The following is a 13,731-nucleotide window of genomic DNA, read 5'->3' as shown; positions in this document are numbered from 1 at the left end:
GTTTTGTTCATGGTACCTTTTCTAAACGTTCTTTAAGCTGTACTTTCCTCATGTAAACACCATTTTGTATTTATTCGGTTCAGAGTTGCAGCCGCTAATTGTAACATTGCTTACATACAACTGTCTTGTAAAATAACCATGTTCTATCACAGCTTACTGATGTGAGAAGCTGACATGTTGGATTCGACAATCGGCCTTAAAAATGTCCCCAACTTTCCGAGGGGAAATTCCGACTATAGCCGTCGTTAAATTTGATTTTTTTTTTTTTTTTTCCAATCGGAAGCTGGGATGTCAGTGTTCTGGCTGCAAATGGAGTGTAACATGTCACTGAAATAAAGAATACGGAGGAAGTAACTGCGAATGAGGAGTATAGAGGAATGCTGGTGAATGGTTATTCCAAAAAAGTAAAAAACAAAGCAACTGGACTTGTTTTCCGTTGTTTGAAGATGTTTCGCTTCCTATCCAGGAAGCTTTCTCAATTCAAAAAGTCTGGAGTAATGTGGAGTAACAAGCTTTATACTCCACATTACTCCAGACTTTTTGAATTGAGAAAGCTTCCTGGATAGGAAGCGAAACGTCTTCAAACTACGCAAAACAAGTCCAGTTGCGACAGATGGTGCGGCAACAGAGCGATGCTTCAATGATGCTCTTTATTCTTCAAAACCTCAACAGCTGGCTGCTCTAAGGGCAAAAAGCGGAGCGTGTTGCTTGGAGTTTGCCTCACACCCGTGGTTCTCTGATTGGCTCTAACCTGTTTCCGCTGACCCTGTTAGTTCGGCCTCTGAAATCGGCCTTGACCCGCTGCTTTCCAGGCTGATATGTCAGTCTGGCTGCCCAGGCCAAGAAAATGCACAACTATTCACATTTGGTGTATCACTGAAAAGCCTTAAATGTCCTCTGTAGAGGGTGAAACGAGTTAATTCAGTAGTATGCCGTGGGTGGGAAATATTCAGTTTTACAACTCTCAGTAGTCAGGACACTGTAACCTCTGGAATATCAAATTAAGTCTCCAAATGTACTTTTAATGCCAGTCCTGCTTAAATCACAAAGTGGAGTTTAGAATAAACGCGCTTGTTGAAAACCATTGAATGTAGGATGTAACTTTAAAAAGCTGTGTGTTGTCAAATTATGACATGTTTCATGTATGCAGCAGTGCCTGGATGACACAGGGAGGGGTTCATTGTCAATTAAATGGGCAAGAAAACAAAGAGGAAACTCACTGGGTGCTGGTGGCACCCTCACCATGACGGCGCTCTGGGTGAAGAGCCATGTTGTCCGTATCAAAACCCATCGCTGTCTGAGACATCTGGTAGAATAAGCAACGCTGCGTCGAGTTATCTAGATCAACCGCTTTATTTAAACAAATAAAACCCTTGTGGATATCTTGGCAATGACCTTTTTAAGAGCACAGGTAACGGGGAAATACTCAGAAAACCTAAAGTACTGTTTGAAATACTATGTGTAAAAGTGGCTTGGTTATTGTTGCATCATCTCATGGCCAATTAGTACAACTTATGATGTTTAGATGGTAAAATGTTGCCTGTTCTCTTTAGTTTAGATGCAAACATTTCTATATATTTTAACAAATACTGAACAAGAAAATAAAAACAAAGTTAAGGTCAGGAGTGGAGAAAAATGTGTCAAAGTGTTTACAGCAAGACAAACAAGTGTTTAACAGTTTGTTTTTTGTTTCCTCAGTAATCATATTTTTTAAAGATGAAATTCAAACCAGACGTCATTAAAAACCTATTAGATCCGTACTAACAAGGAAGCCGAAACAAATTAGTTGACAAATTATGTTTAATAGTAGAAAGTATTCAAGTGCAGTAAAGGAAGCCTAAAAAGGCACGGAAGGCCAGGAAAGCAGCTGAAATCTGTCAGGTTTTAGAAAGCAATGCTGACCCTATCAATACAAATTAATTACTTCTTTACTCCAACTGATGGCCAATAAAAAGATTTCTTACTAAGCATCGTTTCATGATGGGTAAACAAATTTGCTTTCTCAAAATCTTGAAACCTTATTGTTGCAAAAGGACGATGACATTGTGCTCCCCAAAAGATTCCCGATGGAAAAGTCAAATAAATAATAAGCAGGTTGACCAAGAGCTTCAGAAAGAGCTGACATCAGCATGCACCATGAGAAGAGTAGGTAATGCACACTACCATGGCGCCTCCATGCACAGCACTGCACTAGACCTCTGCTGGAGAACAAGCATGCAGGAGATTCAGACAAGTCAGTGAAAAACTTGGAGAATATATTCTGGTTAGAAACAGACTCTTTGGGTGTCGTTGCACACAGCATGTTTGGAAGAGAAGCAGCTCCAAAAAAAAAAAAAATCACCAAATCACTGGGCTGTTATTTATATATCATGTTCCCTCTAAAACCTGCTTGAAAATCCATATGGAAAGAACTAAAGCTTTTAATGAATTCCACTTTAATATTTATTCCCTGGACCGTTGGAATCTATTTCACACTATTTGTGGCCTAACTTGTTTAGTTACCTTCTGTGTGGATTATTATCAACATCTGGCATGAGTTTCTAGTCATCAGACCCATAAATCATACGTTTACTGAGAAAAAAACGCTCATATGTTAAACACTTGTTTTGCCCACCATGTGATGTAGAAAGGAGATCAGACAACATTTGAGCCCAAACTAAAAACGGCGATAAAGTTCAACGTGGACCTGGTCACCATAAACTGCACACCTACCGAGACGGGAACGACAAATTGTTCAAACACTTCATACCTTTGTTTGTCCTGCGGCGTTCACCTACTGGTATATTTCCACTATAGCTAAGCTTACACAAATATAAATGGGTTTAATCCAGCCAGTCACTACAGCGCAACTCATATCTTCATTTAGTGATGCAATTCCCTGTCTAGCCTCAACAGAGCGCAGGCAGCAGAAACCGATCAGATCCTTCTAGACCAGGAATCACCAACATTTTAGAAGTTAAGAGCTGCTTCACCCCCACCGTGTCATACAGAGGGCTACCTGTACCTGTACTGAGAGTCAGAGCTCACCTTAACGCTCTGTAATAATGCATTTCACATTTAAATCTATGTAAGTGTGGCTAAAAAGGAAGACAAACTAAACAAGATAACATTTTAGATGCAGCTGACTGGAGGGTTTTTGCTATGTTTTGACCAGGCTGAGGGCGCCATGTTGGTGACCCCTGTTCTAATCTATTGTAGGCAAACACAGAGCACAGGTACATCACTCCACGCAGCTAATACCAAGAACATTCATCAGTGCTAGAAAATATCACTGTTTTACATTCAGAATTATTTTAACAGTCGGCAGAAAGGATTTCCTGCTGTCATTACATAACGAGGTGACTTTTTTTTTTTTATTTCGTCCTCCCTGGGCTCGTCTGGTCTGCGGCCTGCCTGCTGACCCTCCGTGGCGGTGCGGCTCCCCTCCTCCGCGGTAAATTCTGCAGGGCGGCGCGGTCCAGTCTAACGCATCTTGTAGTCATGTGAGATGGCTGCCTCGCACAGCTGCCCTTTGAAATCCAGTTCAAACGTGAAGTCCAAGTCACGCTGTGAGCGAGCATGGAGAGACACAAAGAGGGCGAGTTTTTCACTCAACGCTGGACAACCGCTGATCAAACACACAGCAGACAGCACAAAGGATTCCAGGACTTCAGCAGAACAATTACATTTTATTTTTTTCTCCCTTCGAGCAAACAGCGGGACGTCAGGGTTTGATAAACGGAGCGTTTGCCTCGGGCGGCAGCAGAAAGTAAACACTGGTTCTCTGTTATTTAAAGGGTGGAGAGGACACTGACAAGGTCAACAGTGAAATCTGCTGTTTGTTCAAGGCACCGCAGTGCAGCTGTGTGTTACAATGCTGCAGAGCGCAGGGAAGAAAGCTGCTGTGTGCAGACGGCCATTACTCTAAGCGCAGCTCCAAGATCTGCTGCAGCGCGGCCGTTGTTTCTTACTGATGCAAAGTGATCAGGAGATGCATTTAACTCACTATGTTTTTCTCGTTGGGCTTCATAGTAATGCTGCCGACGATTTCTTCTCCTCTTCGCACCGTTAGATAATCCTCCAGGTAAAAAACGGTCTGCTTCCAGTGGGTGTACGAAGCATCTGGAGCTGCAACACACAGACATAAACGCACATCTGCAACATTAAGCTGACGTTTCAGTCAGAAAGGGGAAGCTTGTGTTAATATTTCCATCAGGGTCACTTAACCATTTATTGGTGCTTAATGAATGAGTAAAGAGTCTGTTGCCGCTGGTGAAGTGAACGACATAAAGATGTGTAAAATGCAGCTGTTGATTCTTTGCTGTCGCAGTGATAAAAACCTATTAACCATCTTAATTTTATTGAAACTTTAATTGGCATGGCAGCTGCAGGGTAGGAAAACTTTTCTTAGCACAACCTTCATCATATAAAAGCTGTGAGATTATGATTTTTTTTAAAAAATTCAATGTGCAGTATTGTAGAACTGCTTTAGACATCATCTGCTGACATCTTAAACTTCTTGGTGTATTTTATTCACATTTTATTCATTTTCGTTTCCTGCCAATGTTGTTAACAAGGAAGAGGAAGCATCTTGATTCTGATAAAATATCCCTTCTTAAGCCCATGGTTGGCAGAATCCTACTGGTTTAATACAGGACTGAAACATCATCGGTCTGCAGTGCCAGAAAAAAAAGTTAATCCAAACAAATTAATCCAGAGAAAGAAACCGAGATTAGATTCCAGATCCAATTTATGACCTAATCTACAACTGAATGGGTAGAAAAGTACAACAGTCCATTCAGTGCAACTCAAACTGTGGCTTTAAAGAAAATAAAACTATACAATATAAAGAAAACCTGTCCTTTGGTTGGACAGTGACACAATCAATGACATCATCACCCAAACAGGAAGTGCTAAAGCGTTATAACTATACAATCAAATGCAGTCAATTATGAATGATCTCAAATAATTTGATCTCAACCACTTTGTCACACACAGCACAATTTTTAATTTCGCCTCGTGGTTCGCTTTATTTCAGTCTTTCTGAAGGTTTTCAGGGGAAATTCTTTTTCTAGCGCTTTGCATAAATATTTTAACGTTTCCACATTTTATTGGGATTTTGTGTGACAGCGACAGAAAGCAGGAGTGATGGGAAAATGGTGCGTGGTTTTTGATTCTTTTTCTTTTAAACCAAATTAGAGTCAAAGACTCATTTTAATTAGATGTGGTGTGTGTTTTTAAATCTCAGAGTGGCTCAGATGTTCTGTTTCTGGCCTCCGAGGTTTTTCAGAGAACATTAGAGAGCATCATGAAGACCAAGGAACCCAGCAGACAGGTCAAGGAGGGGATTCACTGCAAAAAGGGAACTAATAGTAAGTAATCTTTTTTAAAATGAGTATATTTGTCCTTATATTGAGCAGGTAAATAAGACTATCTGCCAATGGAATGGCTATTTCACCCCCAAAGCAAGATAATTAGGCATCCTGCACTTTAAATAAAATGATGGAGATGAGTTGTTCCTGTTATAAGTACACCAATCTCATTCCATTGGCAGCTAATCGTGTTTACATGCTCAAATCAAGGACAAATACACTAATTTCAAGAATTTGTTGCTCACTTTTACTTCCCCTTTTGCAGTGTTCTGGTCCAGTTTAAAGCAGGGTCGGGTTTATCTGAACATATCCCAGAGCTCTATTTAGTGAGGCCGTTTTTTCAGCACTGTCCTGCTTTCTCTCTGTCCAAAGTGCATGGAGACACGCCACAGAAGGCCAACACCTGATAATATCTGCACCAAAACACACGCGAGTGTTCGTAAGAGTGCTGACAGTCCCTGATGGCTTCTGGGGGGCTTCAAAGGTCAGCGACTCTTGAATTGAATTCCTGCCAGTCTTCCTGGTTTGTTGGCTTTATGGACAAGCTCTGGGTAAGTTCACAGATAAAAGGAGCTGTCAGTCAGCGTGGCAGCTGGACAGGCTCAGCTCAGGACAGATACCGGGAAACCAGCTCTGCTTCTTATGCAAATGCAGCCAATGAAACGACATCTCCACTGACGGCCGTGAAATGGAGTCTTTGGCCTCTCCCTGGATTGCTTCTGTCTGCTGGGGTCAGCAGTGATGCAGTGTCTGGTGCTGTTTGCTTCCAGGGGCTCCATTTTGGCTCTCAGTGTGCAAACTCAGATCTTTATCCTAAAGTTTTTTTGGCAGGTCTGAAATTGGGCAATTGCTTGTCAAACATCTTCACAGAAAATCAATAGAAAGGTAGTGAGAGTGAGAGGAAAATCTTTTGGAAAAGGCAGAGTATAATTCTTTGTATTGAAGATGAAAGGTCTCTCTGAGGCTTTAGTTTAGGATAAGAAGAGGATTTGTGATTATTTCCAGCAAAGGAGCCAAGAAATCCCTTTAACTGTTGAAGAAATCTTTATTCTCCTCAGCCACTAGAGGTCAGCCACACGCCGGTTCTGACAAAGTGCTTTCACCATTATCATCCAACCCCAAATGTTTGGATCATGATCACTTACAACACAAACGTCAAGACAAAAAAGATCTCCACTATTTTCTGCGAGGAGACGTGTCTATGAGACCAATAAGGAACAATAAGGACCAATAGGGACCAATAAGGAACAATAGGGACCTGTCCTCCAAGCCGTCCAGCTCTGCAGCGTCAGCAGAGCTTCGATTTTCCATGGCTGCTATAAAAAGTTAGACTTCAGAGACACTTTCCTGCTCCAGTCTGGTTTGTTGAGAGGCCAAAGGTTCTAAATCTTGTCACATTTTACCATTCTGTGTTTTAATGTGAGAGGGCAGAATTAGTTTGCTGTAATTTATGTTAATGTTAACTAACACACCAATGTCAGTTGCTTCAAATGCAACAGATTTAGACGTCAATAAGGCGAAAAGTCACTGGAAGCTGTGAATCTCTGCAGCTGTAATGTTTGCAGGCTGATCACATCCTGCTCATGGTAAACTTAGACTTAGACAACTTTATTTGTCATTTTGTATACACAGAGTGCGCACAGAACGAAATTTCGTTGCATACAGCTTGTAAATTGCAGTAAAATTAAATTACAATATAAGGTGCAGCAGTGATTTAAAAGTAAACAATTGAAATGTAGGCAATGCAGGAGAAAGTCACAGTGTACAGGTGAGTATTTTTAAAACCATTTGTATGTGCAGAATTAGGGCATTTGTGCTATACAGCTTGTATTCGTCTAACACCCAGCCACCGTGTCCGTGCTGAACAATGGCTCTGAGCTCCTACCTGTGGAAAATCCCGTCTTCTTGTGACACTTGGTGAACTCGATGTTAAAGTAGGTGACGAGTGCATGGATGTAGTCGTTCCTCAGGATTTGCAAGCAGAAAGCTGAGGTAAATGAGAGGTCTTCAGGTTTTACTGTGTAGATGTCCACCTCCTGAGAAAGGAGAGATCAGCGAACAGCATTAAACGCTTCCCATCTCAGTCTGACCCCCGGACACTTTGGGGACGGTATCACTGCATTAGGATGAAAGGAAAAGGACGCCTGATTTAAAACATTTTACAAATACAATCAGAACAGTGTGTCATGCATTCAGCCCCTCCTTTATGTGGTATCCCTTCACAAAATCCAGTGCAAGTATATGCAACCATCAAATAAAGCCTGTTAGAGGCTGCAGAAGACCCAAGCTTGTGGTGGAGGTTCACCTTCCAGCAGGATGACCACCCTGAACATACAGCCAGAGATATTATGGGATGGTTTAGGTCAAAACATCGTTAATATGACTCAGTCAAAGTCCAGATTCATATCCAAACCGGTCAAGACTTAAGCGTTCCTGTCCACAGGTGCTTCCCATCCGATCTGAGTCGTCTAGAGCTATTTTATAAAGAAATAAATTCAGTGTTTAGATGTAAAAACCAGAGACATATAACCTCGCCTGCTAGCTGAAATCTCGCGGTATTTGTGCGTTCACAAACACACGAGAGTCCCGCGTCAAATGTTTGTGACCAAACCAAAAACGGTTCAGACCAATCAGGCTGCAGTGTTGTGGTTTAAGGCGGGACATACCGGGACGACGAAAGCAAGAGCGGTTGAGCCCACAGAAACAACATAAACATGGCTGTGCAGGAGCTGCTGCTATCACAGTTTGTCAGGATCCAAGCTTTCTTCTTTGAAAGAAGAGTAAGAAGCGCTTTGACCAGAGTAACTTGTTCTGGTTTCTCATGGCGTCTGCTACTTACAACATTTTCATTTGATACCGTGATTGGCTAAAACCGACCTTTGGTAGGCGAGCACTAGGTGTTGCTTCGTCCAATCATTCCTCCCGCTGAATGCCCCTCAGATTTCCCAAAGGGATTCAATAGAAGCAGAACCAGATTGATAATGTGCAGAACGGAGAGTGCTGCACATCATCAATCTGATTGGCCGGGTTAGGAGAGACAGACGTGTAGATCTAACCGCAGGAAACAGTGGATATGAAATTATGCCAAAGTAACAACACTAAAAGTGCAGTTAGGTTCCCATGTGGAAAGTGTCCAGTAAAGCTCTGTGGGCATTTGGTATAAACATTAAAACATGAGCAGCAATGAAGAGGCTCCGTATTCAAATGTTCTTCAAGTCTGAAAACCTCGTCTGGTTCTACTTAGTTTAACTGATGGCATCCTAAAAGAAAAATGTGTTGCTCCTCATTCTGGTATGTTGTAGCGTGAACAGGGCCACACCAGCATGCCATCACAGCTTAGATGGATAACAGCATGACTGCAGTCCATCCAGAACCTGCACTGCAGTGCTGGGTTTCTCCTGCACCGTCACTGCTAGCAGATCTTCACTTCTAGCTTCCATCAGGGCCAGAGAAAACGTTCGCTGTGGAGGAACACGCCTTCCAGCTGCTGGTAATAAAGTTCAGTGCATGATTCTTAGATCCCAGCTGTCTAAAACAGATAAAACAATCCTAGCAAACATTTATCGCTTTACATTTGCAGCACCAATAGTCATTTTTCCAGGTTTATGAAAACGTTGTAATACACAGCGGTATTCATCTTCCTTTAGCGACTCTTGACAAAATGAAAATGTAAATCATGAAGTGATTCTTACAAAATACCTTCTTGAGGTATTTGCTCATCAGTAATCCTGTTTTGGGTATCAGTTTCATAAATGAAGGTTCTGTGTGTAAAACTGCTCAGTCCTCCATCTTTCAGAAGGTCACTCAGTGATTGGTTGAAAGGAGCCGGCCGACAGGGGATCCCCGCTGTAAGGATTGTTGTTCCAATTACAAAGCAAGGAGGCGAGTCTGATAAAAGTCAAGGTGTGTTCACGCAGACAGAAACCTGTAATCAGTGTCAGCGATCAGAAGGTCTCCATGATGAGGGGAACAATCAGGGTGACTAGACAGGCCGCCATTGTCATGCACGCTGCAGCAGTCTGATCTGGGGGCGCCGCACTTCAAGGTCAAACTCATTCCAGCCGCGTGGAAACCCCTGCAGGAGGTTTATCAGCACGCTATTATGACTTATTAGTTGCTGCACATGTGGGTTTCATCAGTAGGAACAACTCAGTCCATCTACTGACGTTATAGAATGATAATGAAATAACCATTCCTATCACAACCATTAGTTTATTAAGCTGAGATTTAAAATGGTAATTAAAATAATGTTCAGTTTAAGAAAGATGGTGGCTACTTTAAAATGTTCTGCTGCTAAAGCTTGATAATATAGAAAAAAAATCAGCCGATCCTGACGTTTCATCTAAACAATCTTTAAAGGGGAAATGCACTGATTTAGGAGACATTCTGGGTTGTAAATAAAAGGAAGATCTTCTGATCTCACTTTTTTTTTTATCACATCCCCATAATACCTCGATTTATATCCATTTGTACAAACAATGTATTGCATCTGTTTTTGCTGTCAGTCACATGTTAGAATAATAAGAGATTATTAATTTAAACATTACACCTACCGTTAGTGTAAACTTTGGTATGATGCTAATTATCACCTCTAGGCACCGAAGGAATGAAACCAACTTTCAGTCTCAGCATGTTTATTTTATTGATGCTGCTTGGGCTCAAGTAAGACTTTCAGTCAGACGACATTTTTGAACGTCCATCACACTTGAATTATTACAGTCTTTTTAAAATAGTTAAATATTGCGAAATTTCTCCTTATCCCCTTTTAATAATGAGAAATAAGTGTTATCAATTAAACTTGAACATGTGTTTTAACAGACGCTGGCTTTTCATCCTGCAGTGTTTCAAATTTAGTTTAAAACTGAAATCTACATTTACTGTACTTTCCCAGAAGCTTTTAGCTCCTGTTTTACTATAACATATTGTATTTGGGTATGAAACGTTGTTATTATTTATTTATTTAATTATTCATAATCTAAATGAATGATTTTATTCAATTTTGCATGATAGAAATGCATGCACAGAATTTATAATGTCTATAATTACATCCAAGTTATACAAGTAAAATTTATTTATTTTGTATTATACATTTTACAGTAATTAATAGTGTTATTACTTATTTCCACTCTTTAAAGGCCTAGAGTAGCTAAAAAGCTGTAAACCCAAAATTGAAAATAGCTTTTAGAATCCTGGTCCCTAGTTGTCTATTCTGATATATCAGTTGTAGAAGACGGTTCACCAGCCGTGTGATCTGCCCTGTGCACGCTTCCATGAACCAGGTGTAGCTCAAGGCACTTCCATCCTTAGTTTCAGGCATAGGTAACAATTAACTTTTGTGGTATTCATTTCCTGCCTTGGCTGTACTCCCATCAAAACAGGTATGAAGCTAATTAGCATCATGTTTAAGATCATTGAATTAACTCAACACAAAAAAAATAACCTAAGTAAATACAAAAAAAAATTCAAAATTCTCCAAATAAGTTTAGCATTTTTTAAGATAACAAAAAATAAGCAGGGCGAAACCAGCTTGGCTCTTTGTTAAAAGGTAAATTAAACTGGTGCTTGGACCCTTAGTAGCAACAGCTGCTGTCAAGTGTTTCTGATAACGTGCAATGAGTCTTTAAAATGGAGGAATGTTGGTCTACTCTTCTTTGCAGAATTATTTTAAATTCAACAAACTGTTTAAAGTCATGTCACTGCATCCTAATCATGTCTAGCTTTCTCCTGTACATTTTAATTTATCATTCAAATCTTCATCATAGACATGTTTGTTATCGCTGGTGACACCAAAGTATTTCTAAGTAAATATTTATTTATTGATTTTTTTCATTTAAAAAAATGGTGTGCTTGCTCTCTGAGAAGGTTGCAAGTACCAGGTTCAATTCCCGCAGACTGCCACTGTGAGTCCATGAGCAAGACCCTCTGGACTGTGATAGCTGCCCACTGCTCCCTGATGGATGGGTTAAATGCAGAAGACACATTTCACTGGAATGTACAATTGCAATGACAAATAAAGATTTCTTTCTTTCTTTATATTGTTGTGCAGCTCAGGTGATAGTTGTCGGATAAAATGAGAACTTGAAGTGGACCCGTATCTCCCAAGGTGACCTCCTAACTCCTGCAATGCAGTGTTTCTTAAATAACCTAGACATGACAACAGTATAATAAAAGAACCACAATCTTATAATAGGTTTTGGTTTTGGTATTCCACCCCTGGATTATCAGCGACCTCCATCTGAACACGTTTAAGGAAACTTTCTGGAGGCAAATATATGCAACCACATCTGCTCTGATGTGATTATTTACTATCAGAACTCAGCCATTATACATTTATTTTATCACAATACTAACCTTGATCAGGCAGGAGTTGGTCACCACTTGTTTGGGGTCCACCACGTCCACCAGGGGCTCCTTTATCGCCACGTTACGGATGCAGGTCATGTCAAAGCCGTACACGTTCTCCCACCCTGGTAAATACAGCATCATAGAGTTATTTCTGCATGTGTTTACTTGTGTTTAGATTTCAGTTCAAACACGTGAACTTGTTTTGTTCCATGGAGGTTTTTTTAAGCGTGACACACTAAAAGCTGACACACTAATTTTGTTAGGCAACACTGTTCTTACGGGTCTGATTAAAGTTAGACTTCAATCTTGTGTGGCAAATCCTCGTAGCCTGCGCTAAACAGTCCCATCCATTATTCATACGGGCTCTTAATAAACGTGTGAGCAAACATTTCTGCAAGGACCCAAAAGGGGAGAACAAGTTGAGTGCTGTGGAGAACTGCCGATGATGAACAGGTCAGAAAAGCCCAGCGGGCTTTCACGATTTAGTGTATTTGCATTGCTTGCTGTTTACTTATCAGAGAGAGTGTGCAGCCGAGAGGGGCAGCGAGGATCTCTGGAGGCTCTTAGAATACAGAGATCCAGCAAAGGACCACTTCTTAGTCTGCATAAAGGTCTTCTTGCGCATTTTGCCAGAGGAAGAGGTTTACGGTCATCATGAGCACATCAGCAGATCACAGTGAAGTCTCCAGACCTCACAGAGAGGCTCTGCAGTGCTTTGGGCCACTTGGCTTCCTCTGCCTATAAAGAAGAGCACATGGGACCTTTCAGCCGTGCTCTGGTTTGTGTAGCTGCTGGTCTCTGAGTTGTGCACCGACACAAGAACACGCTGCTGGTGCTGCTGCTGCTCTTGTGATTTGCCACCAATAAACTCAGCCCCAGCACTCCTGGGTGGTTTGGAGTGGGAGGAGTGATGGAGGGGATTGTTGAGCTGCGATGTCAGCTACCGCCCCCAGTCTTGAGCCCGGGGGATGCGTCTATATGAGAACCAAACCCAAACTTTTTCTATAGGCGTCCATCCATCATCCAATTGTTTCTAAAGTCACCCAGAGCCACATGAGGAGGGACACTTTAGATGACACGCAGACATTAGTGATGCACTTACAATGTATTTTGAAGTCTTTGTACTGCCTGTCTTCGATGGCCAATACGTAGAGGGAGGCTCGGTCCGGAAACATCAAGCCCCCCGCCTTCTGTTTGAAAAGGAGAGCAAATAAAAGATAAAATAAAATCTCTAAACACGTCAGATAAGAGCTACATGACTGCAACTCTTCAGATAAAAAAAACATTTTTACTTCAACATCTATGATATGATGGAATCAATGCTTTTTCATGTTTCAAAAAAGTTATAAATGATAAAGATACATTATAAAGGAATAGATAATATAACAATCCCTGAAACACTGAAGATATATATCAACACATTTAAGGTGCAGTGCTTTGTAGACAAACTTCAGTGGAGAATTCATGTGATAAAAGCAGAAGAGAGTATAATTGTGACGTGGAAGGAAACTGATGCATTGTTTATTTTTTTTATTTTACATAAAATTAAGTCATACTTTTCACTGGATATGTTTTTATGTCCCATACGACAGCTTTGCAGTACAAGGAACTGAACTTGTACTTGTCACAATTCTCCATTGTTTTTAGGGCTGGAATTTGACTAGGCCATTCCATCCCAGTCTCAGGTCTTCTGCTGCCTCTAAAAGTTTTTTTTTTCCAGTATTGTCCTGGATTTAGCACCATCCCACAACATAATGCTGCCACCACCGTGGCAACTGACAGTTGTCCTGTTGACAGTAACTGCCACCTGAGCTGTGGCTCTCTGCAGCTCCTCCAGAGCCACCATGGTCCTCTTGCTTCTCTCATTAATGCTCCACCATCGGCCTCCTACCCTGTGACTGCGATCTGTCGCAGTCACAGGGAATATCTGTTTATTTCTTAAACTAAAGACACATCAGCTGAAGATTTTAAGACTCTGATAATAAGTATGCTTTAAAAGAGAAGTGGCATTTTTATTTCAATGTGAGCTCACCAT

At 41.0% G+C, this 13,731-nt stretch overlaps 1 protein-coding gene across 3 annotated transcripts in view; it reads right to left on the bottom strand.

Annotated features, from left to right (window-relative positions):
• Positions 1 to 1,329: 1,329 nt before the first annotated feature.
• The window catches only part of LOC105926548 (protein arginine N-methyltransferase 8-B), a 35,653-nt gene continuing 23,251 nt past the window's right edge, over positions 1,330 to 13,731 (bottom strand). For 2 of the 3 annotated variants that reach the window (XM_036126722.1, XM_036126711.1), the window contains exons 7-11: positions 12,799 to 12,886; positions 11,703 to 11,818; positions 7,237 to 7,387; positions 3,986 to 4,107; positions 1,330 to 3,546 (exon numbers count right to left, since the gene is read on the bottom strand). In XM_036126722.1, the coding sequence (XP_035982615.1) occupies positions 3,463 to 3,546; positions 3,986 to 4,107; positions 7,237 to 7,387; positions 11,703 to 11,818; positions 12,799 to 12,886 (561 nt within the window). In that variant the 3' untranslated portion in view covers positions 1,330 to 3,462. The remainder of the gene's footprint in view (positions 3,547 to 3,985; positions 4,108 to 7,236; positions 7,388 to 11,702; positions 11,819 to 12,798; positions 12,887 to 13,731) is intronic. The other variant, XM_036126715.1, reaches the window with a different exon arrangement.

This window comes from Fundulus heteroclitus, chromosome 2 (genome assembly GCF_011125445.2).
Source record: "Fundulus heteroclitus isolate FHET01 chromosome 2, MU-UCD_Fhet_4.1, whole genome shotgun sequence".
Classification (NCBI taxonomy): domain Eukaryota; kingdom Metazoa; phylum Chordata; class Actinopteri; order Cyprinodontiformes; family Fundulidae; genus Fundulus; species Fundulus heteroclitus.
This window is presented reverse-complemented; position numbering and strand designations above follow the sequence as displayed.